A 27,880-nucleotide genomic window follows, 5' to 3' on the forward strand; every position below is an offset into this window, starting at 1 on the left:
CCACAGAAGTGTGAGGCATGGGGGCAGGGTGCTGATGCATAAAGCCCACTGGTGCCCAGAGGCCGCCACTGTCACAGACTGTGGTCTGAGCTGAGGATGTCCTACAGGTTTCCCCTGCTTTTAGCTTTCTGTGCAGGGCAAAGTGTTGAGCCAGGAGGACACTGTACTTCCCTATCTCCTCAGAGACACCACAGATTCCAAGTAAGAAAACACAAATAAAAATGGCATGAGGGGTCTGGGAAGATAGCTTGTGAAAGGACTGAGACAGGCTGACTTTAACTAGCAATCTCCTCCCTCAGCCTGCCATGTGCTGGGATTACATTTGCATAGCCATTATACCCAGGTGGTTTTTTTGTGGTGGTTGTTGTTATTTTGGTTTTGGGTTTGGGTTTTTTGTTTGTTTGTTTTGTTTTGTTTTTTTAGACTGGAATTCTCTGTGTAGTCCTAGCTATCCTGAAACTTGCTCTGTAGACCAGGCTGGCCTTGAACTCTAGAGATCCGTCTGCTTCTGCCTCCCATGTACTGATATTAAATGCATATATACTCCTTTTAAACAAATGGGTGGGATGGGGAGGAGGACCTCCCCTCAATGGACTGGGGAAGGGGATGGGAGAAGGAGGAAGGGCAGGATTGGGAGGGGGCTACAGCTGGGATACAAACTGAATAAATTGTAATAAATTAAAAAACCAAAAGAAAAAAACAAAACAAAAAACCCAAATGTGGGGGACCCTAATGTGTCAACACACAGGCAATAATTTCTAGAGAAAGAGTTCCCAGTTGGTTTGCTGGTAGATCCCACCCTTCTGTTGCTATCATGCCAGACCCTCTGTTATACTGACTGTAGGCAGGAAATGTTCTGGTGGGAGCGTTAATCTCTTTAGGAAATTAAGGTTTAGGAACAAACAAGGTTCCCTACCTTTCCTCATATACAAAACACTGAGGTAATCCCCTTGCTTTGGTGAGCTCAATCCCCAATAGCCATGTAAAAAGCAGATATGGTGATGCATACTTGTAATCCTACTGCTGGAGAGGTTGAGACGGGTGGATCCCTGGGAGTCACTGGTCACCTAGCTTACCCAGGAGCTCCAGCCCCAGTTTAAGACCCTGTCGCTTAAGTTTAAGACAACTGCTCCCAAAGGACAACCTATATGGTTGACCGCTGGCCTCTATATGTACATGCACACATATGGAGGAGTACTTGCACATACATATGTATACACACACACACACACACACACACACACACACACGACTCTCTAAGGCAAGACTGGCCAACTATAGCTGATGGGCCAATTCCAAGGTGCCTACTTTTATCAATCAATTCTACCGGCACAACGCCAGCCCATTTGTTACCAGAGCATCTGTCACTGATACAGCACTACAATGGTAGGTTGGAGGGAGGGTGGGAAGGCTATGACAGCGATTGTGTGGCCCACAATGTTTTGCTATAAACAAAGAAAGTAAAAGTCTCTTGACCCTTGCTCCCAACAGATTGTGATCCACAGCAATGCTACTGATAAATGTATCAGGAGATGTTTTAGAGCTGCGGAAAAGGCTCAATCAGTAAACTGCTTGCCTTCTACACATATGGAAGATCTGAGTTCAATCTCCAGAACACATGTAAAACTGCTGGATGTGGTTGCAAGGCCTAGCACTAGGGAGGTAGAGACAGGAGCATGCCTGGGTTTAGATGGCCAGCCAGTCTAGCCTACTCAAACTACAGGCCAGCAAGAAACCCTGTTTCAAACCCTTTTTAGGATGGCACCGAGGTTGTACTCTGGCTTCCGTAAGTACTCACTTATATACGAGCATAAGCATGGGCGCACACACACGCACATACACGCACACAATCATTTTAAAAATCAGCAGATGCTTTTAAATATCCATGCCATCTGTGCTCACCTTAAAGTCTATTTCTGGGTCCTTGCAGCAGGAAACACAGTTTGCAATTAACACTATCAGTATCATCAAACTGCACACTGACAGGATCACAAACAAGGAGGGAACTTCTGCAACAGGTGCTTCCCCTGCAAAAACAGAAATTACATTAAAAACATGTAATTCCCAAGTCAACTTTAATTAACTGAACCAACACCTTTTCTTCTTCTAGATATAAATGGGACTGAGGGCTCACGTAAAATATTCCTTAACCACTTTAGAAGAAGCCAAGCGCTTGCCAAGCCAAATCTGTACTTTACAACAACTGTACATCTAGAGAGCCACTGCAGAGAAAATAGTCCCCAGTCCTTTTGCTGAGCTCCGACTGATGCTCAGATCTTATATTTGCGTGGTGCTTTTCCAATGTGAGGGCAAGTCTGGTTCATAGGATGAGCTGAGCTTCAGACTGTCCTTGAACTGTCTCCTAGTCTCCTCCAGTTTCTGACAGTTTCACAGTCTTCAGACACTTTTAGAAAGTACTCATCAGTTATGTGTGATACACCCATTAACTTTGGTGGCCTGATATTACCAAGACTATGGGGTGATTACAGATATTTGGGAAGAATCTAGAACAGAGATATTTGGGGAGAATCTAAAACAGTACAAAAGTTGTTGGCTCCTGTGTAGCAGCACTTGACTGGTGGCATGAACTGTCTGACCCATGTGATCCAGGAGGTCTTGTCACCATGTGCTCCCTTTGAGAGTCTATGCCTTATGAGCAGATCCAAAGCCCAGTATATATCCACTGATGAAAATATGAGACCCCGAATGAACTGCAAATAGAACTAAATTCCTTTTCAATAACCAAAGTCTATTTGTAAAAGCAATGCTGATGTTCCATCGTTACAATGCTGAGGAGCTGGCTGAAGACTTCAGTGAACCACCAGCCAAGGTTTGTCAAGAATCTACTAGAAAGGCTGGAGGATGGCTCAGCGGTTAACACTGGCTTCTCTTCCAGAGGAACTGGGTTTGTTTCCTAGAACCTAAAGAAGACTCACATCCATCTGTAATTCCAGTTCTGGGAGAATCCTCTGAGGCACTGTATCTATATAATCTACACACACACATAAAGAAAAAAAAACACATACAAATAAAATAAAAATCTTTTTTTTTCCAAACAGGATCTCACATCTGGCCTGGAACTCACTGTACATAGATCAGAATGACTTCAAATTCACAGAAATATATGTCTGCCTACTAAATACAGCCTTTCACTTTATTTATTTATTTGTTTGTTTGTTTATTTATTTGGTACAAAGTCTCTCTCTGAATGAGGACCCCACTAAGTTCTGGAAGGGCTGGTCAGCAAGCTCCAGTGATCTACCTGTTTCTGGAACCCCCACACTGGGATTGATTGCATCTATGTACAACTGCATCTGGCTTTTGTCTATAGGTGTTAGGGATCAAACTCAGGTCCTGATGCTCACCCAGGAAGCATTTAACTGACTGAGAAATCTCCTGATGCCCAACACTGGTTATTTAATAACTCCACCTCATCCCTTGGGTGCACATAATAAAGATCAAACATGACCCTATAGAATTGTATAGCCATGTGCTTTCTTATTCAATGTCAGGTTTTACCTTTTTCTTAAAAAATTCTATTTTTATTTTATGTACAGTGGTAAAGTAAATATGACTGTATGTGTGAGGGTGTCAGATCCCCTAGAATAGGAGTTAGAAACAGGAGTGAGCTTGCATGTGGGTGCTAAGAATTGAACCCGGGTGCTCTGGAAAAGCAGTCAGTGCTCTTAACCACTGAGCCATCTCTTCAGCCCAGGTTTTGCTGATTTTAAAAACACTGTTTGTCCACTTTTTTTTTTTTTTTCATATATATGCATGTGCAGGTTCTTAAACAAATATGTGTACTTGTGGAGATTGGAGGCCAATATCAGCATTCTCCCTCAATCAATTTTGCGTCTTAGCTTTTCATGGCAGGATCTCTCAATCAAATCCAGAGCTCACTGATATGGCTAGTTACCTCCACTCTACCTGAGTACTGCCATGACCACCTGGTGATCACATAATTGAGGGTATCCAAACTCCAAGCCTCTTTCCTGAGTGACAAATGCCTTAGCTGCTGGATCATTTTCCCTGCCTCTTCCCCTTTTTGTCCAAGCAGGGTCTTGCTATATAACCCAGGCTGACCTCAAGCTTTCAATCTTCCTTCCTCAGCACCCTAGGCGTCAGAATTATAAATGTGAACCATTATGTCCAGCTTACCCACTACATTTTAACACCTCTGAAAGTCAAGTGCATCCTACCTGGTTTAGCTGACAGCATTCTTTCCTTGTAATGTTACAAAAGCAAAGGTGTGGCTTATAATTGATTGCATCTGAGATTTGATAAAATGCAGCATTATTTCATTTGATCAGCATACCTGATGTAACTGGACCAGCTCCACATCTTTACTAAGGAAAACTGATATGCCCAGAGCCTGTAGTGGGAAAGCAGCACTGGAGCCAAGTGTTAAGAACATGTCCACACCCTTCCTAGACACCTCGGCTCTAAAGGCTCCATGTGGTTAACTTTTTTGGGTTTTTTGTCTCAGTATATAACCCTGGCCGGCCTGGAACTCACAGAGCTCCACCTGCCTCTGTGTGGGACTAAGGCGTATGCCACCACACCTGGCCCCATAGTTTACATTTATACTTAGAAAACCCTAGTGCACTTTAACTCATGCTTACCACTGCCTGTAAAGGCAGTGTGTGCTTCTGAGCCCCTCTCCAAACTCTACAAAGGTGTTATCATTACCTTCTCCTCTCTTTTACTCCAGTTGTTTAACTTTCAAACACTAACCTATTTCTTCTAAAACTGGATCACGGGGCTGCCCGAAGGCTGGCCCAATGGTCTGATTCACAAATTGGTCTTCTGTGAGTCATTAGGCAGGCACGAAAAGATATATTCATGTTAGCAATGAGTCCTGCCAAGCTCTGCCCTACCTTGTTTTGTTTTTCTTTCTTTCTTTATTTTTTTTTGGTATGTCTGTATGTACATGTTAATGGAGGGTGCACAATGTATGCAGGTAGGAGGACAATCTCAGGTGGTGGTGGTCCTCAGCTCTCTCAATAACCTAGAACTTCACCAAGTAGGCCAGGCTAGCTGGCCAGGGTGGTCCAAGAATACAGTCTCTGTCCCCCAACTTCCTCCTGCTGGAACTACAGTGGGGCACTGCTGTACTCCACTTTTTATGTAGATTCTGGGGATCAAACTCAGGCCTTCCCTCCTAACACTGGTGAAGAAAAAACTCCCATGAAATAAGGAAATGAGGCCACAGACTGGAAGGTGAGCTGGGTTTGTTCAAACCACAGAGAGGAAGTAAATTCTAGAAGCAGGAACCACAACTGAAATCCCCAGGCCCTAGTGGTTAAACTAGAAACCCAGCCTCAGAAAAGATCCTGGCTGTAATTGCCAGGCTACTACGAAGTTTCTCTTTACATGTTCTGCCTACAGCACTCAGAAACACACAAGAGAAAGCAATCACCTACTAGAGAAAAACACCAACAGTGACAGCCTGTCACCATGCCCTCAGACAGCTCCAGGCTCTAAAGAGGAGGAAGATAATGAGGGCTTGAACACTTAAATGTGCTTCCCCCAAGACACTATTTAAAAACATCTGGCTCTTGAAAGCACATTCCATTGCATTTTGATTCCATGGCTTTCAGAGCACTCTAATAGCTATCTAGTGTTTGACTTACTAAGCAGAAAACTTGGGGAACTCTATGAGGTAGGTAGGTACCTACTATTTGCTTTAGAGACAGGTAATTTGGGAAGGACGGTAATTTCCCAGTAATGACTCATGGTGGGTCAGGAGCTGCCACTTGCCTATTAATTTAGCCATTATAAATCCAGCCACTTATCTGATCATGGTGCCCAGAACCTCCAATGAAACCTGTGTGCATGTGTAATTAACTAGAGTCTTCCCTGGGAGTCCGTTTTAAGGGGTCACAGGTAAAAAGAAATTGATGACCAATGTCCAAATCCCCTGGGGCTCACACGCCACTGATTGTTTCATGTTTGTTTCCCAGCTGCTTTATTTTTATAAGGAGAATTTCCTCATATTTGCCAGGTGGCTAACTGATAGCTCGAGTAATGCAGAAGGGTAGGCTAGATGGTTTGTGAATGTTTACCACCCAGGAAGGGCATCAACAACAGTCAAAGAAATTATTCCACCCAAGTCTAGCTTGAGGAACCAATGAATGTCTTTAAAATTTAAAAAAAAAAAAAAAAAAAAAAGTTATGGGTACACCTATGGAGTCAAAGAATAACTATGGAGTAAGTTCTCTCCACCTTCACATGGGTCCTGGGATGGAACCCAGGTCACCAGACTAGTACAGCAAGCAATTTAGCTGCTAAGCCACCTTGAAAGACCCAACTGAGTTTCTCAGGGATTATTTCCACAAGTATAGGTGACTCACAGCTGCTTCACCAAAATGCTCACCCTGGCATGGGTGACTCCTCACAAAAGTTGCATCAGCACCCCCTAAACCTCTAACAGGCAGGCATATCCAAAACCCACAACCTGTGGGACACATGTACCCCATATGCTATAAACATAATCCAACACAAGAATCACAAACTTAATTAAACTATTATGAGAGCTAACTTTTTAAATGTAGTATTACTGTGTATCTGTCTGTGTGGAAGTCTTTTGGGAGTTGGTTCTAGGGGTCAAACTCAGACTGTTTTTATAACTGTTCTTCCCACTGAGCCATTTCACCAGCCTAGATTAAAAGATTTTTGAGAGTTTTGTTTTTTTGGTTTTTGGTAACTCAATTGTACAGTTCTCAAGTATAAACTCTACATGACAGTATCTTGCTGCACTGTGGAAGAACTGGGCACATCTGGGGGCTAGTGCCTCACAAGAGAGACCACGTGCACCTAAGGCAAAAGCGAGGACTGGGATCTTAGGTGAGGGTCTAAAGGCCTTACTCCAAGTCCTCAAGCAGAATGTTGCTAGTGCGTGTTTCCCGCGGCTCATGACAGAAGCTCTGACCTAACACAGCAGTGGTCAGGGCATGCCCAGAGGACCGATCCACCACAGACACCTGTTTTCCTTTACCAGTTTGTTTTTAAATGAGTTGGTCAGCTAGCATTCTCTAGTATTACCATTTTGGGGGGGTACTATTGCTCTCTGGGGAGACTTGTTATGAACTAGTGGGCTAAACTGCCTGGCACCCGTGATCCACAGCAGTTTTCTTTTCTCTCTCTCTCTTTTTTTCCTCTTCTCTCCTTTCTTTTTTTGGACAGCCTGGCTGTCCTAGAACCAGATATGTAGACCAGGATAGCTTTGAACTTACAGATACTTGCATCTGTCTGCCTACCAAGTGTCAGCATTAAAGTAGTGAGCTACCATGGCTGGCTTGCTAATCTTTTTTTTTTTTTTTTTTGGCTTCTTATTCTTAATGATGCTACACTGTCCCCAGGGGACAGCAGGAGCTCTGCAGAAGTGTGCTCCTCAGACCTCTGCCAAGATCCCAGCAGTCTTGGACTGCTGTTTTCTGTTATGGTCCAGGCTCACCAACCTCTGACCAATCAGTTCTCCAAGAGCCAACTGCTTGTTTATTTAAGACTGCAGCCTAGTCTGAAGGGATGGTTCAGTGGTTAAGACAACAAGCTGTTCTTGCAGAGGACCCAGGTTCTAGTCCCAGCCCTCACATGGCAGCTTACAAACACCTGTAACTCTGGTTCAAGGGAGGTGACGGGCCATACCCTCGTCTGGCCTCTGAAAGCACCGGGCATGCAAATGGTGCACAGACACACATGCAAGACAACACCCACACAAATAAAAAGAAAGAAAGAAAAAAAAAAAAAGACTGCAGCCTAATGGCTGGGTATGTGATGTGCTGGCCTGTGCAGGCTTAGCATGTAGTAGTTTGTGGATTCAATCCAAGGCAGCAGCAGTAGAAGTAGTAATAATAAAGAAAGCCTTCCCTCTCTCCCACCAGCCTTGAAATGCCTATTATTCACTACTGACATTACAAGTAATTTAGAAAACAATTTGCTACTGTTTTGTTGCATTGTTAGTTTCAGAGTATTCCTTCTACCATGTGGGTCCTGGGCACTGAGCTCAGGTTGTCAGGCTTGGCAACACATGCTCTTATCTTGAACTAATATTTTAGTCTGCTAGGACTACAGCAACAAAGAATCAAAAGCTAGGTGGCTCAAATAGCCAGAAAGCATCAATTCCCAAGTTCCAAGCTCAAGATCAAGGTGTTGGCAGGACAGTCCAAAGGCCTTGTCCTTCATCATCTGACTCCCATCACCCTTGCAGCCTAGACTTTTTTTGTTTGGTTGGTTGGTTGATTTGGTTTGGTTTGGTTTTTATCCTTTCAAGACAGGCTGTCCTGGAACTCATTCTGTAGACCAGGCTGGCCTTGAATTCAGAGATGTGCTGGAATTAAAGCATGAGCCACCATTCCCAAAGCAGCCTCGACTCTTGCTGAGCTCCCATCGCCATCCTCTGATCAGATCAATCTTCTTTTACTGCCTTACCAGGAAACTAACACTGACACCCACCCCACCCTGAATACCTTGCCCATCAGTGGGAAACATCCCAAAAACCCCAAGTTAAGCATCTGCCTCTGGACACCAATTGCCTGTATTTCCTCATCACAAAATTGATCACACAATCTTAAATGACCCTTAGCTAAATGGGACCAGGGACCAGGCTACATATAATCTACCACTGACTCCCTAGACCCTAGTAAAAAGACTGTCGCAAAAAATAAGGTATGTAGCTCTTGAGGAACAACACTTAAGACTGACGTCTGGCCTCCACACACAATCACAGATGTGCCCTGAACAGATGTGCACTTGCAAGCGTGCACATGCACACGCGCAGTCACACACAAGGTGGGAGGGAGTCTCAGCTAATGCTTCTACAGTACAATCATAACCTTTACTGTTAACACTGCTGAAATAAAGCCTCAAAGGCTGAGGGGCTTCAGCAACAGAAAATGCTCACCTTATAGTTCTGCAGGCTGAATGAAGTTCAAGCTCAAGGTAGCAGCATGTTGGCTTGTCCTGCAACCTCTAGCCTTTGCCTTGCAGATGCTGTCTCCTCACTATGTCCTCCCACGGTCTCCTATGTGCATAACCTGCTGTCTCCGTAATATAACTTCTTCTTGTGAATGACAGTCAGGCTGCATTAAGAGCCTGCCACGATGACCTCATTTGAACGCAGTCACCTCTTCAAAGTCTCCAAGTTCCAAAAACAATCAGTGTTAGGTGCTGGTGAGGTAGGACAATTCAGATCCGTAAGGCTACAACTGTGGGTGGGCGCACTTATGTGCATGTTCGCGAGTGTGTAGGCACATCTGGGTATACAACTGCACGTGTACATGTGTCATGCGGAAAGACCAGAGGACAACCTCAGCTGCCATTCCTCAGCTGCCATCTACCTTGTTTTGTTTTTAATTTATTTATTATGTAGACAGGGTTCTGCCTGCATGTGTGCCTGCATGCCAGAAGAGGGCACCAGATCTCTTTAGAGAGGGCTCTGAGCCACCACGTGATTTCAGGGGATTGAACTCAGGACCTTTTGGAAGAGCACCTAGTGCTCTTAACCTCTAAGCCATCTCTCCAGCCTCCTAACCTTGTTTTTGATACAAGGTCAAAACTGGCTTGGGACTTGCTGGTTGGCCAAGACGTTCCAGAGATCATTGTATTTCTGCCTCTCTAGTGCTGGGATTACAAGCATGCCCTACAAGCATGTCCAGGTTCTTTTACATGGGTTCTGGACATTGAACTCAGATCCTCACAGTTGCAAGGCAAGCACTTTACTGACTGAGTTATCACCCCACCTCCAATAATCTTTGCTGTTTTGTTTTTGTTTTGAGATAGTCTTGCCATGTAGTTTTGGCTAGTTTTAAGGTCATAGTAATTCTCCTGCCCCTACCTGAGTGCTAGGACTACAGGTTTACAGTCCATCAAAGTCCAAATTGAAAACTAACTTAAGCTAGGCGGTGTGACCACATGCCTTTAATCTCAGTACTTGGGAAGCAGAGGAAAGCAGATTTTGAGGCCAGCCTGGTCTACACATTTTGAGTTTCAGGATAGCCAGGGCTACATAGGGAAACCCTGACTCAAAAAACAGACAAAACAAAAGAAAAACCAACTAACTGAAGACCACCATGCTACTGGTGGAGAGGCTGGCCTGAAGAGCACTAAGAGTCTAAGGCCAGGCTACCTGCTAGGTTTCCCCAGGACTCAGGGCTTCCTTAGTTCAGACCACCTGACCTGCAAAGTGAAAAACAAGGCATGCAAAGCTCCTGAGGGCCCTGTTATCTACAGTTCACTTCCTGATTTCCCAGACCCTCTCACCTTGGAAGCTGACACAAGAGAAACATGTGCCTGTGTGAGAACTGAAACTCAGGCGGGCAGGGGTGGCCTGATGAAGAAGACCTGAAGCCAACTACCAGCAGTCTTCCAAACTGGTCCTGAGAAAGCCCACCTCTAAAATACATAGTTTTGGCTTTTCTTTATCTTTTGAAGATTAACTTTTTTTTTCTAATTGTGTATATTAGGAGGAGCATGTACCTCTGGAGGCCAGAAGAGGATACTGGGTCCCCCCAAGGTGGTGTTATAGCAGATGTGAGCCACCCAATGTGGTACTGGGAACTAGAAGAGCAGGAAGCACTATTAACTACTGAGCTATCTCTCCAGCCCTACTTTTCTTTTTAAGCAGGTTAAAACCAAGAAAACCATCTTCCTCTTCCAACATCCCAATACGCAGCTCTGCATCCCAGAGACTTAGTAACGTGAGCCACCCTCACACTGTTTAAGGGAAAACGTGGACAATCGCTATGGGTCCCACATTTCTGTTCTACACCTCAAAACTGAAAACCCATCTACTATAAAGGCTTTCTATACATAGAACCTTCCTTAAGTCACTAAATATTTTTTGTTTGCCTAAGGTAACAATACACCTATTTATAACAGCACTAAGCAATCGAGACTCTGCCCAATAATATTAAAGAGAGAAAAAAAAAAAAACAACAACACTAAATACATTTAGCCACACACTGAGGGCCAGTGAATGAATCAGAGATTCACAAGGAACCCTAAGCATTAGACTAGTGGCCTAGGAACACAATTCACCTTGTACTAATCATGCTAATACAACAGCAAAGTGGGCGGCTTCCATTTGTTCACCATTGTTTGGTGATCATCAGGTTGACTAACTGTTCTTGCACCAACAGAAGTATGACATAATTTGAAGGACTGACTGACTATCTGCGAATGAGATCATTTTATAGCAAACTGCTGGTTTTTCTCAGCCTATCCCATTAAAATCTGTTACTGAAACATCAATTCACCCCTACTTCTAAAACACTAATAAGAAATGTGGACTGCTACCGTATGGTGGTCTGTTCTAGTCAAGAGTATCAGATCAGGTGACTTCTGTTAGACTACTATGCCCTGACCCCTCCCAACTCAGAAGTGGCAGGATATAAATTCTGATAACAAGAATTCCTTTTGCTTTTTGGGATAGTATATCACTACGTAGCCCAGGCTAAAACTGAACTCTCAATGCTGGGAGGTACCACCATGCTAATTCTGCAGCTTACCATCCTTAGCAGACAGACAAGTAAAATCAGAGTACACAGAGGGTGAGACACACCATGAAATAGTAAAGCAGGGACCATGAAAATAAATCAATCTTTAAAAACAGGATGTCAAAGAAACTTAATAAATGCTAAGTCAGCAACCATAGAATATGCCAAGGGAAAGTGGATCAGTGAGTAAGTCCCTTACCAAGCCTGACTACCTGAGGGTGTGTGTGTGTGTGTGTGTGTGTGTGTGTGTGTGTGTGTGCGCGCGCGCGCGCGCGCCCAGAATGTGTCCAGATGCAGGTGCACTCACTCATGGAGCTATGTATGGAGGCCAGAGGTCAAGATGGAGTTACCTTCCCTGATTGCTCTTCATCTTATTTTTTTTTAGAGGTTCTCTCACTGAACCTGGTGCTCACTGATTAGCTAGACAGGTCTAGGTCTGCCTGTCTCTATGCTCTCTTCTCTGATCCCCAGCCCCACGATATGCATTTTTAACATCTGCCTTGCACCTGGAAGATAAACCAAATACTTGCCAATGAACATTATTTTTGGAACCCACAGTAGTCAGCAGATTTTTAAAAGGGCCCCGACCCCCATAGAAGCCCAAAGGTCTGTGGTGTTTGGAGGATTTTCATGTTTACAAATGAACATTTCCCAGTTTATGATTATGTTTCTTAAAGTCAGAAACACTCCTTTTAATTAACTGGTGCAACTTCACTTCAGAGGTGGAAACTAAAGTTGTTCTTTTAGGGGCCTGGGGGTGTGCTCAATTGGTAGTGTTTGTAGCATGCAAGCAGTCCTGGGTTCTATCCCCAGCAGTTCATAAACCAAGTACTGTGATGCAGACTCAGAAGTTGGAGTCAGACTATCACAAGTTCAAGGCCATCCTCAGCTAGTTACAGAATTCAAGGCCAGCATGAGCTACTATTCTTCTGGAGGGAGGGGCTGGAGAGATGCCTTCCATATTTAGGAGAATGTGCTGCTTTTGCAGAGGATGACCCATTGGTTCCCAGCACCCATGTTTGGCAACTCACAGATGCCTGAAGCTTCAGCTCCAGATGATCCAACACCCCTGGCTTCACAAGTCCAAAAGCACAGGTGCATACTTTGCACACACACACATATACATTCTTTGGGGCTGGAAAGATGGCTCAATAGCCAAGACACAGGATGTTCTCCCAGAGGTCCCAGAGTAAGGTTCCAAGTACCCACATTGGGCAGTTCACAACCAACTATAGCTCCAGTTTCAGGGATCCAGCACTCTTCTGGCATATACTCACATACACTTATAAAAATAAAAACTAGGACTAGAGAGATGGCTCAGTGGTTAAGAGCACTGTCTGCTCTTCCAAGGGACCCAGGTTCAATTCCCAGCACCCACATGTCAGCTCACAACTGTCTGTAACTCCAGTTCCAAGGGATCAGTCACCTTCCTGCTGATGCACATAAAATAAAAAAATTAAATAAATTATAAAATAAAAATAAATAAAAAACAAGCTGGGCATGGTGGCACAGGCCTTTAATCCCAGCACTAGGGAGGCAGAGGCAAGCGAATCACTGTGAGTTCGAGGCCAGCCTGGTCTACACAGGGAGTCCAACACAGTCAAGGCTACACAAAGAAACCCTGCCTCGAAAAAACTAAATAAAATGAAGTTATTCTTTTAGTATTTTGGTTTCCTGATTTTCAGTATGCTTTTCTCTAATCATGAAATTTTGATGGGCTAGTAGTGGTGGTGCATGCCTAACCCAGCGCTCAGGAGGCAGATATTTTTAAATTTGAGGACAGCACAGTCTACACAGGCACCCAGAGAAATAAAGTAAACTTTCAAAAGAGAGAGAGGGAGGGAGGAAAGGAGGGAGGGAGCACAACAGCTTAAAATTTCACATCGGTGCTTTTGGTGGTAACTAGAAGTCAATGCTGGAGGATAGTGACTGGTGTTAGACCATGTGTTGAACAAATAGTGTGTTGTTCAAAGCACAAGGACTTACCCTGGTGAACAAGGTGGTCTGAGTGTCAAGAGTCACTCAGGCAAAATTAGCACTGAATTTGAATCTTCCATCTGTAAACTCAAATTTCAGCTCTAAAGTTCTACAGGCAAAATAATCAAAACTTCGGGCCTTTCTCAGTCTATGGAGTACTTAAGGTTCCTATCAGCTATGGGATTTTCGGTTATGATTTCTTTTGTGTGTGTGTGTGTTTGGTCATATGTGTGCAGGTGGAGTTCAGAAGCTGATATAAGGTGTCCTCCTCAATCGCTTTTCACCTCATTTTTAGAGCCTGAAGCAGTCAGACAGGCAGGCCAGCCAGCAAACTGTAGGAGTCCCCTGTTTCAGCACTAGGGTTACTCATCTGATGCTGACTGAGATCGTGGGTCCTCACGCTTGCACAACAAGCACTTTGAGCCATCTTCCATCTCTCTAAGTTTTACTTTCCACAAAGAAAACTGAGTTGAATTACAGATTTCTGGGTAGTTCTGCTGCAATGGTCCTTGGGTAATGTTTCCAGGGGGCTATTTTGGTAGCTTTGTTATTTTTTTCAGTTGCCTTACTAGCAATCAGCATCCGGGTGTTGGCTTTAATAACAGTCTGAGATAAAAGTCAAGTGAGGCTCTGCTGGGTAACCGACAGGCTGCATCTCCGGAGAGAACAGTTGCTGCCTAAAGAAAGCCAAGCTACAGAGGGAAATTCTGGGCAGAATACGAAGAGGAAGAAAATTCCCTTTCTAAAGCAGCACAGGTTGGATTTATTGAGCTTCCTGAAGAAAAATCTGCAATTTGTACAATATTTTAAGTTAAGCAACTTTTTCTTTTTCTTTTTTTAAGACAGGGTCTTATGCTGGTCTGGAACTCCTAGACTTAAGCAACTCTCCTGCTTCAGCCTTCTAAGAACCTAGGGCTAGGGCTACTGGAGTATACCACAATGCCTGGCTTTCATGGCTCATCTGAAAGGTGGCCACCAGTTCACACCTTAGTTTTGTAATACAAAGCTGAAAGCTGCCCACTATGGTAACATATGCCTATGTTCCCAGCACTTAAAAGACAGGAACAGTCTATACATGTTTATATACTGAGCTCCAGGGAGCTACCCTAGAATACAGTCTGACCATGTTTCAAAAAATTAAATTAAGTTTTAAAATCTTGCTCTATTAAAACTTACTTTAAGTTGGGTGAGGTGGCACTTGCTTGTAATCCCAGCACTCAGGGAGGCAGATATCTTTAGGTTCAAGGTCAGCCTGGTCTACAAAGAGAGTCCAGGACAGCCAGGGCTACACAGAGAAACCCTGTCTTAAAAAAACAAAACAAAACCTTACTATAGATGTTTGTAGGTAAATACTCCTATTCAAGATATTTAACTAACCACCTGTAATTCCAAATCCAAGGGATCCAAAGTCTCTTCCCTTCTTGGATACCTGCACTCAGCTGTGCATACAGGCAATAAATAAATAAATAAATAAATAAATAAATAAATAAATAAATAAATAAATAGATGGATAAATAAATAAATAAGTAAGTAAGTAAGTAAGTAAGTAGATGTTCATTAAAAATATTTTGAGCCAGACATGGTGGCTCACACCCTTTAATCTCACCCGGAGGCTTCCAGGACACCCAGGACTACATAGAGTTACCTTGTCTCAAAAAACAAGCAAACAAAAAGAATATTTTGAGTTGGAAATGGTCATGCACTCTTTTAATCCAGCACTCCAGGAGGCAGAGACAGGTAGATCTTTTAGTTCTAACTATACAGGGAGTTTAGAGGCAGTAAAACCCTGTCTAAAAAGGGGAGAAAGAAGAGAAGTGGGTATGAGGAAGAAAAGAAAGGAAAAAACTTAAAACATACAAACAATCAAATATGAAACTGGTCACAAAACGTAGGCTGTTCCAAAATAAGTTAGCTTAGAAAAACCATAAAGAAGCCAGTTATGGTGGTGTATGCCTTTAGTCCCAGTACCCAAGGTAGAGGCAGGCAAATCTCTGAGTTTAAATCTCTGAATCTCTGGCCTGGTCTACAGAGCTAGTTCCAGGATGGCCATGACTACACAGAGAAACTCTATCTTGGAGGGGAGGGGAGGGGAGGGGAGGAGAAGGGGGGAGGGAAGGAAAACCATAGAGATACCTAACACCAAGCCTGAGGACTTGAGTTCCACCCCAGAACCCAGGAAGGAAAAAGCTGTCCTCTCTTTTACGCACACAAGCACACAATTTTAAAGTTTTTCTCTTGCTTTCTTCAGTCTTATCAGTTCAAACAAGCCAGCAAATCTCTATTAAATAACTCATGTGTTTTTTTTTTCTAGATAGAATATTTGTAGCTAGACAGAATACTGAATTTAGGATGAGAGTGAAAAGGAGCAGCAGAAAAATACTAAGTACAGGGTTTTAAGATAACCTATAGACTTCTGATTTCATGTTGTTGGTTAGTCTGGGTCCCCAACATCTGCAATTCTACAAATAACTAGGTGACTCTGATGCAAGCAGGATCCTGTTTTATAGAAACACCCTCAGGCCCCAATCAGCTCCAACTGAACTAATCTGGAACTTAGATTTACACAAAAATAAAAGGATTCTAGGATCAGAAGGGCACGGGTGAAACAAGACTGACCATAAATTTCAGTGTGTGGTTTTGGGTTCAGGTGCTATTTACTTTTGCATATGTTTGACATCTTCCATAATAAAAATAAAAAGCTCCAGAAACAGACTGAAGACTTGGGATATAGCTGAGCTAGTAGAGCGCCTGCCTAGTACACTGGACGCCCTGAGTTCCATCCTAGCACTCATAGGCTGAGTACGGTGACTAATACAAGTCTGCAATCCTAGCACTGAAAAGATGCAGGAGGGTCAGAAGTTCAAGGTCCCAGCCTACACTGAGCAGCTTATAACTGCCAGAAACTCCAAAGAATATGATGCCCCTTTCTGGCCTCCATTCTCATGTTCATGCACATCACACACACCCACACACAAGCTCGAGTGCACATGCACGAACACACATGCACAAACACACGCATGCATGCACCTAAAAATAAAATCTTAAAATAAAGCCAAACAAAACAGAACTTTTGTACAGATACTTGGCCTCACAAGGAAGTGGAACCTAACTGACTCTGTCCATAGTAAACTTGGAGGACAGTGGGAAAGCACCACCACAGGTAGGTGATCAGCGACCTTCACACTGGAAGGATGTGGCACCTTTGGCCTGGTAAGAATGTCACTTTGGGCTGGAGAGATGGCTCAGAGCTTAAGAGCACTGGCTGCTCTTCCCAATGTCCTGAGTTCAATTCCCAGCAACCACATGGTGGCTCACAGCCATCTATAATGAGATATGATGTTCTCTTCTGGCCCGCAGGCATGCATGCAGACAGAACACTGTATACATAATAAATAAATAAATCCTAAAAAAAAAAAAAAAAAAAAAAAAAAGAATGTCAGTTTAACCTATATGATCTTCCTCCCAGTCCATAACCAGAGCAAAAGTTCAGAGATCCAGAAGCTCATGGTCATCCTACACTACACAGTGAACTTGAGACCCTTTCTCATAAAAACAGAAGAATTGGACAAAATAGATGCAGAGCATTTTCAAACCTGCCCTAATGCATGTCAAAGCTGTCAAGGCTGTCAAAAACAAGAGATAGACATATGTAGCTCAGTGGCACAGAACTTGCCTAGTGTGTGCAAGAAAGGCCCTGCATTCGATGGGGGGGGGGGGGGGTGCTGCTGTCCTGGAAAACTTGAAAAAGGATCAGAGGGAATACTAAGAAGCTGGAGTTAAGTACAAACCTTGGTGACACTAACACATTGCTGCTGGTTGTTGGTTGTACAGACGTGCTAACTAATATACTAAGACGCTGATAACAAGAAAGAGTGGAGAGCAGAAGTGTACCTCAGTAGCACACACAAGACCCCAGGGTCCGTCCCTAGCACTCGAACACCAACCAACCACACAAAGCCCTTCCCATAATCCACAGGTTTAAAAAACAAGAAAAGCTAGGTGAGGTAGTATACAACTGTCATCCTAGCACTGAGGCAGGGGAAACAGGCAGATAGATGAGGCCGAGTTCCAGGCCAATGACAGAGATCCTGTCTCAGAAAAAGATAGATGGTGCCTGAGAAACAGCTGAGGCTGTCCTCTGGCCTGTACCTGTGAACATATAAATGCACGCATACCCGCACAACAAATGTATCCTCACACACATCAACCCATGTGCGCACACACAAAAACAAAACACACTATAAATGTCCTCACTCCAGTTAAAGGTCAACGGCTACATGAAAAATCAAGTGTGTAAAAGAATAAGATTCTCACTTCCAGCACGTCTCTTTATGTGTAAGCCCTGCATCGTGGTTTGGTGAACTTAGGACTATCTTTAGATCCGCACCAACACACTGGACTGAGCACATACAACCTGTGACACACCGTGCAAAGCAACAGAAATGCCTGTCACACTAGACACAGCCCTGCCTGGCAAGCCAACTGAAAGGACTCAACAACGGGAAGGTTTCTGCAAGGGCAAGAAGTAGACAGGGACAAGGAATCTACACTTTTCAGAGCACAGAGCCTACTAGTAAGTTTTCCTTACTGCCTTCCATGTCATGTAAATTTACAGTATTTCAGTGCACAATCCATTTACTTCAAACTGTTCTGATGTACAAATGTGGTATTTACCTTCAAGTGTCACTTAAATTAAAATATTAAAAGGAAAAAAAAAAACAAAACTTGACACAGCAACCTTCGAGACCCCCCTCCTTACTGGAAAAGTCTGTCTCTGTGCTACAAGCTGTGTGTGAGTGAGTGAGTGAGTGAGTGAGTGAGTGAGTGAGTGAGTGAGTGAGTGAGTGTGTGTGTGTGTGTGTGTGTATGCTTTCAATAAAACCTGGCTCAGTGCTAAAAATAATAATCAAAACCTAAGTTGCAATAACCAGCGACCTGTTACTGGGGTAGGAATCTCTAGGACCTGGACCAAAACAAAAGATTTAGGAGGAAGTGAGGTCTACAATTAAAAAGGAAGATGAGAATTGCACAGAGTGTTTTGTTAACTAACAGCAAGTCAACTGAGCTCTAAAGAAAGTGCTGAAGAGATAGCTCAGTTGGTAAAGAGCTTATTGCACAATTATGAGGACCTGAGCTTGATCCTCAGCACTCATACAAAGCAGCTAGGCACTTGCAAAACAGCACCAGGGAGGCCCCTGGGCCACTGGCCAGCCAGCCAGTCTAGCCTATTTGGCAAGCTCCAGCACAGTGAAAGATTATGTCTCAAAAAACAAAACAAAAAAAAAAAAAAAAACAAAACAAGGTGGACAGCTCCTGAAGAACAACACTGGGGTTTGACCCCTGCTTCCACACAAACACACCTGCACGCATATGGTGCACATAGAGACGGGGGACTCACCAGCCACAGAAAGTGCTGAATGGAGACAGGAAGTGCATGGAGCACACCAGATGGGTATCTACCAAGCAGGGGCCAGATACAAGGAGCCAGGGGCTATTGTAGTGGCAGTGCTGCCTCCTGGCACATTTATTTGAATTAATGGTAACTTAATGTTTTAAAAACATTAAAACAAATACACATTATATAGCAAAATGCAAAACCTGCCAGACAGTCAAAATTGAAATGTCATGTATTCCCCCACTCCCGCCAAGGCCCAGGAAGATACTTGAGTGGCCAGAAGGGTGAATGGCCACATTCAGGTGGGCTGAGAAAAGGTGCACACCATCCTGTTAGGTGTCAGGCCCCTTTACACTATATTAATTTCCCACTTGAGTCACAATAAAATCAGATGAGATTTGAGGCTGTTGCACTGTGCTAACCTTTGCCAAGAAAAAACATTTTAAAAATACTGTTATTTTTCTGATATGCCTGTTTTTTTGTGGCAAATAACTATAATGCCAAGGCACAGTTCCAAGTGAGTCACTTGCCACAATTTTAAATACATCACTGCAATACTTTTGTTCTGCCAACACACTGATTTTACCTTATTACTCTGGCTTTCTGGCTTTTTGTTTCTTTCCTTTGCAGTCTGGGACTGACCACAGAACCTTAGACTTTACCAATGCGCTACACAATTCCAGCCCTTAGTTTTGAGATGGGAGTCTTACCATGTAGCTTAAGCTGACTGGACCTCTCTATGTGGCCTGGGCTGAACTCCAATTCATAATCCTCTGCCTCAACCTCCTTGTCTGGCTCCCTAATCTTCTTCTTTTTTAATATTTACTTTTATTACTTTTAATTATGTATAGGAGTGTGCGTCTGCATGTAGGTATACCCATGTACGTGCAGGTGCCAACAGAGGCCAGAGGTACCAATTCCCCTGGAACTGGAGTTTAAAAGTAGTTGTGAGCTACCTGATATGGGTGCTGGGCACTGAACTCAGGTCCTCTACAAGAACAGCAAATACTTAATTGTCCCCTCATTTGCTCTTAAAATAGTATCTTTACTTGAAGAGTCAAAGAAAAGTTGAAAGTTGAATCTACACCCTAAAGAGGCAGTACATTCCAGAATTATCAGTACAGCTTTTCCAAATTTATTTATTTATTTTGCAGGAGGAAGGGATGCAAATTGTGAGGGGCAACTTGTGGGAGTTTGTTTTTTGCTCCTATCATGTGGGTCTTGGAGGTTGACCTTTAGTCCTTAGGTTTGGTGGCAGGCACCTTTCCACACTGAGCTATCTTGGGGCTCAAAAAGAAAAATTTTTAAATGTAATGATGAGGGAGGATGGCGGGGCTTATGGGAGGTACAAAATGAATAAAGTATAATTAATAAAAGTTTAAAAAATGTAATGATGAATGATTTTAGACAGAGGCAGGGAGAGGGGAAGGAGAGAAGGGGCGAAGGGGAGGAGTAAAGAGAAGGGGAGGAGAAGAGGAAGAGGAAGGGGGAAGGGGGAGGGAGAAAAGATTCTTTCCCAAAAGATATTTATAATGGGGAGCATTAGCCCTGGGCTACTTATTCTTCAGCTTAGTTTAACCATGTAGCCTTTGAGGGTACTTTAAGAAACTATGCAACTGTGTTTGGAATTAAGGAAATTTAGATTGTTCATGGTTCCTTTAAGTAAATTAAAAGCAGCAATTGTTCACTTGCAAGAGCTTTAGTCATCATGGAGCTTAAAAACAGGTTTATTACATAAAAGCAGACTAATTTAGATCATCCTAAAAATTTCTACATAGTTCCCCAACAGAATGACTCTCAAGAAGTGACTATGCCAGCTCATATAGCCTGCATAAGCCTAACAGACTGATTTTTTTCCCCTGTAGGTCTCCAGCCACCATATAGCAAGGTATTTTGAACAAATCCAATAAAAATAGATATTCCATTTTAAGCAACCACCACTAAGAGCTTCTTCTTTGGTGACTGGGAATGTAGCTCAGTTGGTAGAATACTTGCTTGGCATTCATCAAGCCTTGGGTTGGGCACCATGTAAAACTGAGCATGGTGGAATATACTTCCACTCCAGGAGGTAGAGAGAGGAGGATCAGAAGTTCAAGGGCATCCCCCACTACAGAACATGTCTGGGGCCAGCATGGGCTCTGCATGAGATCCTGTCTCCTTTTTAGTTTTGTTTCTTTCAAGCTGTATCATTTGTGATTAGTCAACCAATCTAATTTACAAAGAAATCTGAAGCAATGAAGAACTCTCTATCACCAAGTACAACATAAAGCAGATATGGTCGCACCATCATGACACAAGCCATCCACCCTCCAACAACCATTTACATATTTTATTATTGATGCATTTTTAAGATTTCTTTTACATGTATGACAACTATGTGCCCACAGAAAGCCGTAAGAGGGTACTGGATCCCATAGAACTAGAGTTCCAGATGGTTGTGGTCCCTCAAGTGGGTGCTGGGAATTGAATCCAAGTCCTCTGCAAAAGCTAGCAAGTGCTCTAAATGACTGAGCCATCTCTCTATGCTCTCTTTTTTCTCTTTCTTTGTTTTGTTTTGAGTTCTGAGAAGCTGAGAGGGCAGATAACTGGCTGAAGATTTTCTTTCTTTTTGTCACTACAGTACTGAAGAATGAATCTTGAGTCTCCTGCACACTTAGGCAAATGCTACTAAACTATAACCCCAACCCTACCTAGCCCCTTCCTTTTTTGTAGCCCTGGCAGTCTGACCTCACTGCATAGACCAGGGTGGCCTTGAACTCAGAGATCAGGCCTGTCTCTTGAGTGCTGGGAGTAAATGTTCATACATCATACCAGGCTCTCAACCCTTATTTTACTTTTCCAATTTTAAAACTGGTTCTTAAGTTGCTCAGGCTGGCCTTGAACTTGGGATCTCCCTGCTTCAGCCACCTCGCCTGACCTGATATAAAAAGCTAATAAAACAGAAGAGGAAGACCTCACCCCCAGGTCTAACGCAAAGACCAAGCTCTTCCTAGGACATCATGTTTCCTTCACAATTGCTCCAAAATTTTACTCTCAACTGGACTGAAAAGTTCATTTGGGGATGGGGGTTTCATGACAGGGTTTCTCTGTGTAGCCCTGGCTGTCCTGGGAATCTGTAGACCAGCCTTGCCTAGAACTCAGAGATCTAGCTGCCTCTACCTCCCAGTGCTGGGATTAAAGGAGTGCACCTCCACCACCTGGTCACAAAGAATTTTTGAGGACTCATTTATTTTAACTGTTTCAGAACCTGGATATTCCTTTCTTTTTTTTTTTTTTTTTAACATGACAATGTCCTTTTTTATTATATGTACAGCTGTTATCAAAGTGACACAGCCCACAGGGGACAGAGAGGGCCCAAGGACTTTCCAAATTTCAAGAGAAGTGCATGAACAGTCAGCACACTGATAACAGCAAACTCTAGGATTTGGTAACCTCACTGCTGATCAACTACAACTACAGACTTTCAATTACGGTGTAGAGAAGCAGATTTAGTGACAGAAAAATGTCACCAAGTGAAAACAAGTACAGAAATTTCAACCTAAATCCATTTGCAAGCCCTAAGAATCTAGATGAGAAGCCTGTTGAAAAATATTATTTCTCAGAAGCTGTGAAAATTAATCACTAAAATTCAAACTTTTGAAAGCAATTCCTTGACTATAGGAATCTTGTTTGAGACACAGGTCTGCTTGATTCATCTAAACTGAGAGCACCAGATTCATAAGTAAGTTTAATCAGCAGCTGAGTCCCACTGGCTTGCTTAAGGGCCTTTATTGGAACTGCTAAAAGCTTCCTCTACCTAGTATGTCACAGAATAGAGTGGGTTCCCTGTCTTACCACTATCCTAATATGAACAAGGCAATGTGGCTCGGAGGAATGTGTTCACATGTACTATTATAGGACCTTTCTTTTCCTCACATTCAGATTGATACCATGAATCCACAGGCTCTATTTGTTTCCCAAAACTGCCCTGATGACCCTACAGAAAAGAACATAGCTGTAATCTTAGTCTGGTCACTTAGCAGTGTTTGTGAAAGCTGGCTTTTCTCCCCTTCTCTAAACTTCCCATTGAGGCCCAACAAGTTCTCAGTCTCCATAACAATGGCCCATATAGTAGAAATAGGGATCTTCAGGAAAAAGGACTCATAGCCATGAGAGATAAAAGGGCATCCTTCAGACATGAAGTGGCCCACAATTTCATTCAACAGTAACAATCAAATGCTTTCTGAGCCACCATGCACGGTGGTGCAACCCTATAATCTCAGCACTCCAGAGGCTGAGACAGGAGAACCCAGATTTGGTGGATAACCTTTACCACTCAGCAATATTCTGCCTCAAAATTAAAGAAAGGGTGGGACTTGGGGAGGGGAGATGACAGAACCTTCCAGGGACAAAGGAACCCACATATTAATATAGGTTTACTATGAGTCAATGAGTCCAATCCTGAAAATAACTCTGAATAACAAGGGCACAGTACATAAATTAATTTCAATTTTAAAGTTATATATGAATGAAGATGCCCTAATAAAATCCATTACTTTTTATACTAACCTAAAGAGTTCATTCAAGAAATAAGATGGCAGGCTGGACAGACAGCTCTGTGGTTAAGAGCACTGTCTGCTCTTCCAAAGGTCTTGAGTTCAATTCCCAGCAACCACATGGTGTCTCACAACCATCTATAAAGAGGTCTGGTGCCCTCTTCTGGTGTGTAGGCACACATGCAGGAAGAGTACTGTATACATAAAAAATAAGATGGCTCAGCAGTGTAAGCAGTTTTCAGTTTTTCTTTTTAAAGTTTGCCTGCATACCAGAAAAGTCACCAGATCTCATTATAGATTGTTGTGAGCCACCATGTGGTTGCTGGGAATATGAACTCAGGACCTCTGAAAGAACAGACAGTGCTTTTAGCCACTGAGCCAGCTCTCCAGCCCCACACAGGATGTTCTTTCAAAGGACCTGGGTTTGATTCCTAGTACCCACATCACTATTCACAATTATCTATAACTCCAGTTCCAGAGGATCTGACACCCTCTTCTGGCCTCCTCAGGCACCAAGCACCACATAGTGCACAGAAATACATGGAGGCAAACACTCATACATGTAAATAAATAAAAATTTTAAGAAAAGCTGAACCTTAGTCACAGCTCCTTTTTTTCCATGCAAACAGGCAAGCATAGGAAAAAAACTTCATGTGTTTTTGTTGTTGTTTTGTCAGTTTTATCTTTTTGAGACAGAGTCTCAATCTGAAGCCTTGACTGGTCTGGAACTCACTATGTAGCTTCACTATGTAGGTCAGCCCTGATCCTTGCAGTGAGCCTACTACCTCTTCCTCCTGAGTGCTCAACTGCAGGTATGCATCACCATAACTGCTTTAGTATATTCCCCTAGCAGACACACACCCAACCTATTTCTGAGAAGTGTGCTTTCTCAAAGGCACAATTAAATAGTCTGACCTTTACAAAGAGTAAGAGCAAGAAGGCTGTCTTAGTTTCTATTACTGCAACAAAACACCATGAGCAAAAAGCAAGCTGAGGAGGAAAGGGTTTATCAGGGTTACTTCCACAGCACTGTGCATCACTGCAGGAAGTCAGAACAGGAACTCACACAAGACCCGATGCCCAGGCCATGGAGGGGTGCTGCATACTGGCTTGCTCAGCCTGCTTTCTTACAGACCACATGACCACCAGCCCAGGGATGGCATCACCCACAATGGACTGAGCCTTCCCCCATCAATCACTAATTGAGAAAATGCCCAACAGCTGGATCTCACAGAGGCATCTCAACTGTGGCTCCTTCTTCTCTGATGACTCTAGCTTGTGTCAAGTTGACACAAACGAGTCAGGTTTTATGCAAAAGATTCTATGCAATGAGCCTACCCTTATTTGGGAAGGCTAGTACTGTCATGTACAGGTCTCTAGATCGTCAGACACCCCAGTTATGTTTTCAATGCACAGATGCTCTTTTAACTACCATAAATGTTCAAGACAGAGCCTTCTTTTTTAACCAGTGAGCTCACTAGGTGGGATTAATGTGAAAGTTTCTTCACCCTTGGTCAAAAAAAAAAAATCTATCTCTATGGTGGAGTGTTTGGCCTGTGTGAGACTCTCGGTTCAATACCTAGTACAGGAGGCAGAGAGAGAAAGGGGGAAAGAGAAGGAGTGGCAAGTGGAAAGAGAGAACGAGAAAACCTATCCCAGATATAATATCACTAAGCTATTGGGATGGAGAACCAATCCCATACATCTATGTTTGCCATTTGACAATGTGTCGTTTCCACACAACTTAGCGTCATACACCTGTTAATATCTTACCATATTTAACTATACATTTAAACTATATAGCTGCCCTCCAAGGACCAAAATATGAAAGAAAAATCTGCAAAAGTTGACACAAATCACCTGGGCTTCATTTATGTCAAAATCTGCTATTTCTATTCATGAGTTCATTTTTTTCAGGTTGTTTATTTTTTATGTTATTTTTTTTACAAGACCTCAACAAAACCCAGCTCTCTGAAATTGCAGCCTCTATAAAATGGTGTGCGAATAAAATAGAAGGCAGGGGGAAAAGATAGACAAGAATATACACTTTCACAAATTGTGTGTATATATATATGTGTGTGTGTGTGTGTGTGTGTGTGTATGTGTATATATACACACGTGCATGCATATCTGACATATATATGCATATATATATATAAATGTATAAAATTTGATAGGCACAGAATCTTCTGGAAGTTTCTGGTATCCCCTTGACAAACACACTCTGTCCACTGCGCTACTCTAGTTTTAATTTTCTATTTAAACGTCAATGTCCTTCTATAGCAACACCACTACCTGTCCACAGAATCTTTTCCTATCTTCGCTGGTATTTTCTGCAGTGTCCAACCTGGATGACTACCTACTTCTGATGACATTCAGTTACCTTATCCATTGATTCAGAACACAGAAGTCACCAAAAAGACTTAATTCTACGGCAAGAGCAGCTACATTATATAGTATAATGACATCATTTGATGCTCAACTTTAAGGGCACTCAATGGCATATAACCTGGCGTAGTTCTGGAAGCCATTACATCTCTTTCATGTAGATTTGTTCAAACACATGTATTGACTGGAGGCAGTTCTGCATTTAACCCTTGACCTCAAGTGCATGCCACAGACAGTTAAGACTTAAAGTGAACTGGGAGGTTGGGGTGGAATGGCTCAACAAGGTGGCTCCAAGACCTGGGTTTGAATCCAACTACACTTGGCTGTGTCACCAGGGTTCCAGTATCCTCAAGGCAAAAGCTGAAGAAATTGGACTAAATTCTCCTTATGGTTTCTTCTAACCTCTGAAGCTCTTTAAATTTCATTACCTCCCCTCCATTGAAAAAAATAAGTCGTAATGATGGAAAGTTAGCCTAGATTTTTTTTTTCCTTAAAATTTCCGAGACGTTTTCTTTGGCTGAAGTTTTATTTATAAACTCCAAATCAAGACTATATGCAAAAAAAATGGAAAGGCTAAAAGTTAAGAGAGAGAATCACTCACTTATACCGCTAAAATAGACACTTCAATTACCCTCAGGACAATTTGTCAATAGTTACTCAAAAGCTGCCACTCCAATCATTGGCTTCCTAAAACAAAAATCTGTATCGTTGCTCCTTTCTCATCCCCAGAGAGTCATTCCGAGTGATAGATAGGTAGGTAGGTAGGGAGACAGAAAACCCAACAACCACAGCATCTAAAATCAATTTACAACTTTAGGACAAGTTTCAGGGAGCCAAGGAAACTCCGCACAGCTTTCCCAGAGTCACTGGTTTCATTTAAGGAATGAGGAGAGGTAAGAAATGGTTCTTATTATAAGACATGAGAAAAGCCGCAAGAGGCAGGTGACATTTGGAAAAAAGAAGTGTCGAGGCCAGAAGCTTGGTGGGCCTTTAGGCAACAAGTTCAGAGACAGGGGCGGCGGGGGGGAAGATGTAGGGGATCCCGTCGCTGCCTCGTCGCCCCACCGTCCTCCCCAACCCCCAGCGCGTCGCCGCGCCCCCGCCCCCCATCCCACGCCCCTGCGGCAAGAAATCTCCCGAGGATCGCTCGCTTCCCGCGGCCTCCTGCCCTCGGCAGGCCTCCGATCCGTCGCAAAGGCGGCCAGACCTCGCAGGCCCGCCGTCCTCGCCGCCGCCCCGCAAGACGCAGCAGCCCCGCGGCCCCCGGGCTCGGCTCACCTGCACCTGTTTGCGGAAGCGGCGCGGCCCGGGCGCTGCCGGCGGTCAGGAGCAGCAGCAGCAGCAGCAGCACCGGCGACGCCGGCGACGCCGGCGACGCCGGCGGCCCCGGCATCTCGTCCGCCGCGCGGTCCCCCCGGGGCCGGCTCTCGGGTCGCCGCCGTCAGTCAGTCAGTCAGCTGCCTCAGCGGCACCGGCGCCGGCTGCTTCGGGACGCACGTCTCTTCGACCAAACGTCAGCCTCGTTCCCGGTCTGCATCCGCCGCTCCAGCCGCAGAACCTGCATCCTCCTTCCCGCCCGTCTGCGCCGCCGCCGCCGCCGCCGCCCCTCAACAGCAGCAACGGCACCCAGCCTGCGGAGCCGCGGGCCCAGGCAGCCGCGCTCCCGCCGCCATGATGGGCTGCGTCATGTGACGTAGTAGGGAGGCGGGACGCCGTGACCGACACCTGAATCAGCCAATCGTCAATCCAGCTGGCTCCGGGGACCACGCCCACTCAGCCGTAGGAGGCGAGGTGAAGGTCTGTGCGCCCCCTGCAGACGGAGGAACGCGGCGTGGGCAGCAGGTAACACCGACGGTTACTTAAAAATTTAAATTCTAGGAAGATGTAAAGAAAATCATAAAAAATCCTTTCATTGCTCAATCTGAGACACTTTTCTCTCGTTTTCTCGCTTTTCTTTTTGTTATTTTTTTTTTTCTTATTTTTATCAATGTGGTTCTCGGTATTTTATCACCCAAAACGTAGACCGGTTTGGTCTTCTTCATTTTTATTTGTCAGAACTTTCCTAGCCTCTTCATTGTAGGCTGACCCTC

General features: G+C 43.8%; 1 protein-coding gene across 2 annotated transcripts in view; it reads right to left on the reverse strand.

Moving 5' to 3' along the window:
- Positions 1–27,470, reverse strand: part of Lmtk2 (lemur tyrosine kinase 2) — an 87,211-nt gene extending 59,741 nt beyond the window's left edge. For both annotated transcript variants that reach the window (XM_055598629.1, XM_055598627.1), the window contains exons 1-2: positions 27,069–27,470; positions 1,903–2,027 (exon numbers count right to left, since the gene is read on the reverse strand). In XM_055598629.1, coding sequence (XP_055454604.1) covers positions 1,903–2,027; positions 27,069–27,183 — 240 coding nt within the window. In that variant the 5' untranslated portion in view covers positions 27,184–27,470. The remainder of the gene's footprint in view (positions 1–1,902; positions 2,028–27,068) is intronic.
- Positions 27,471–27,880: the final 410 nt, after the last annotated feature.

This window comes from Psammomys obesus, unplaced genomic scaffold (genome assembly GCF_907164565.1).
Source record: "Psammomys obesus unplaced genomic scaffold, mPsaObe1.curated_primary_1811, whole genome shotgun sequence".
NCBI lineage: Eukaryota > Metazoa > Chordata > Mammalia > Rodentia > Muridae > Psammomys > Psammomys obesus.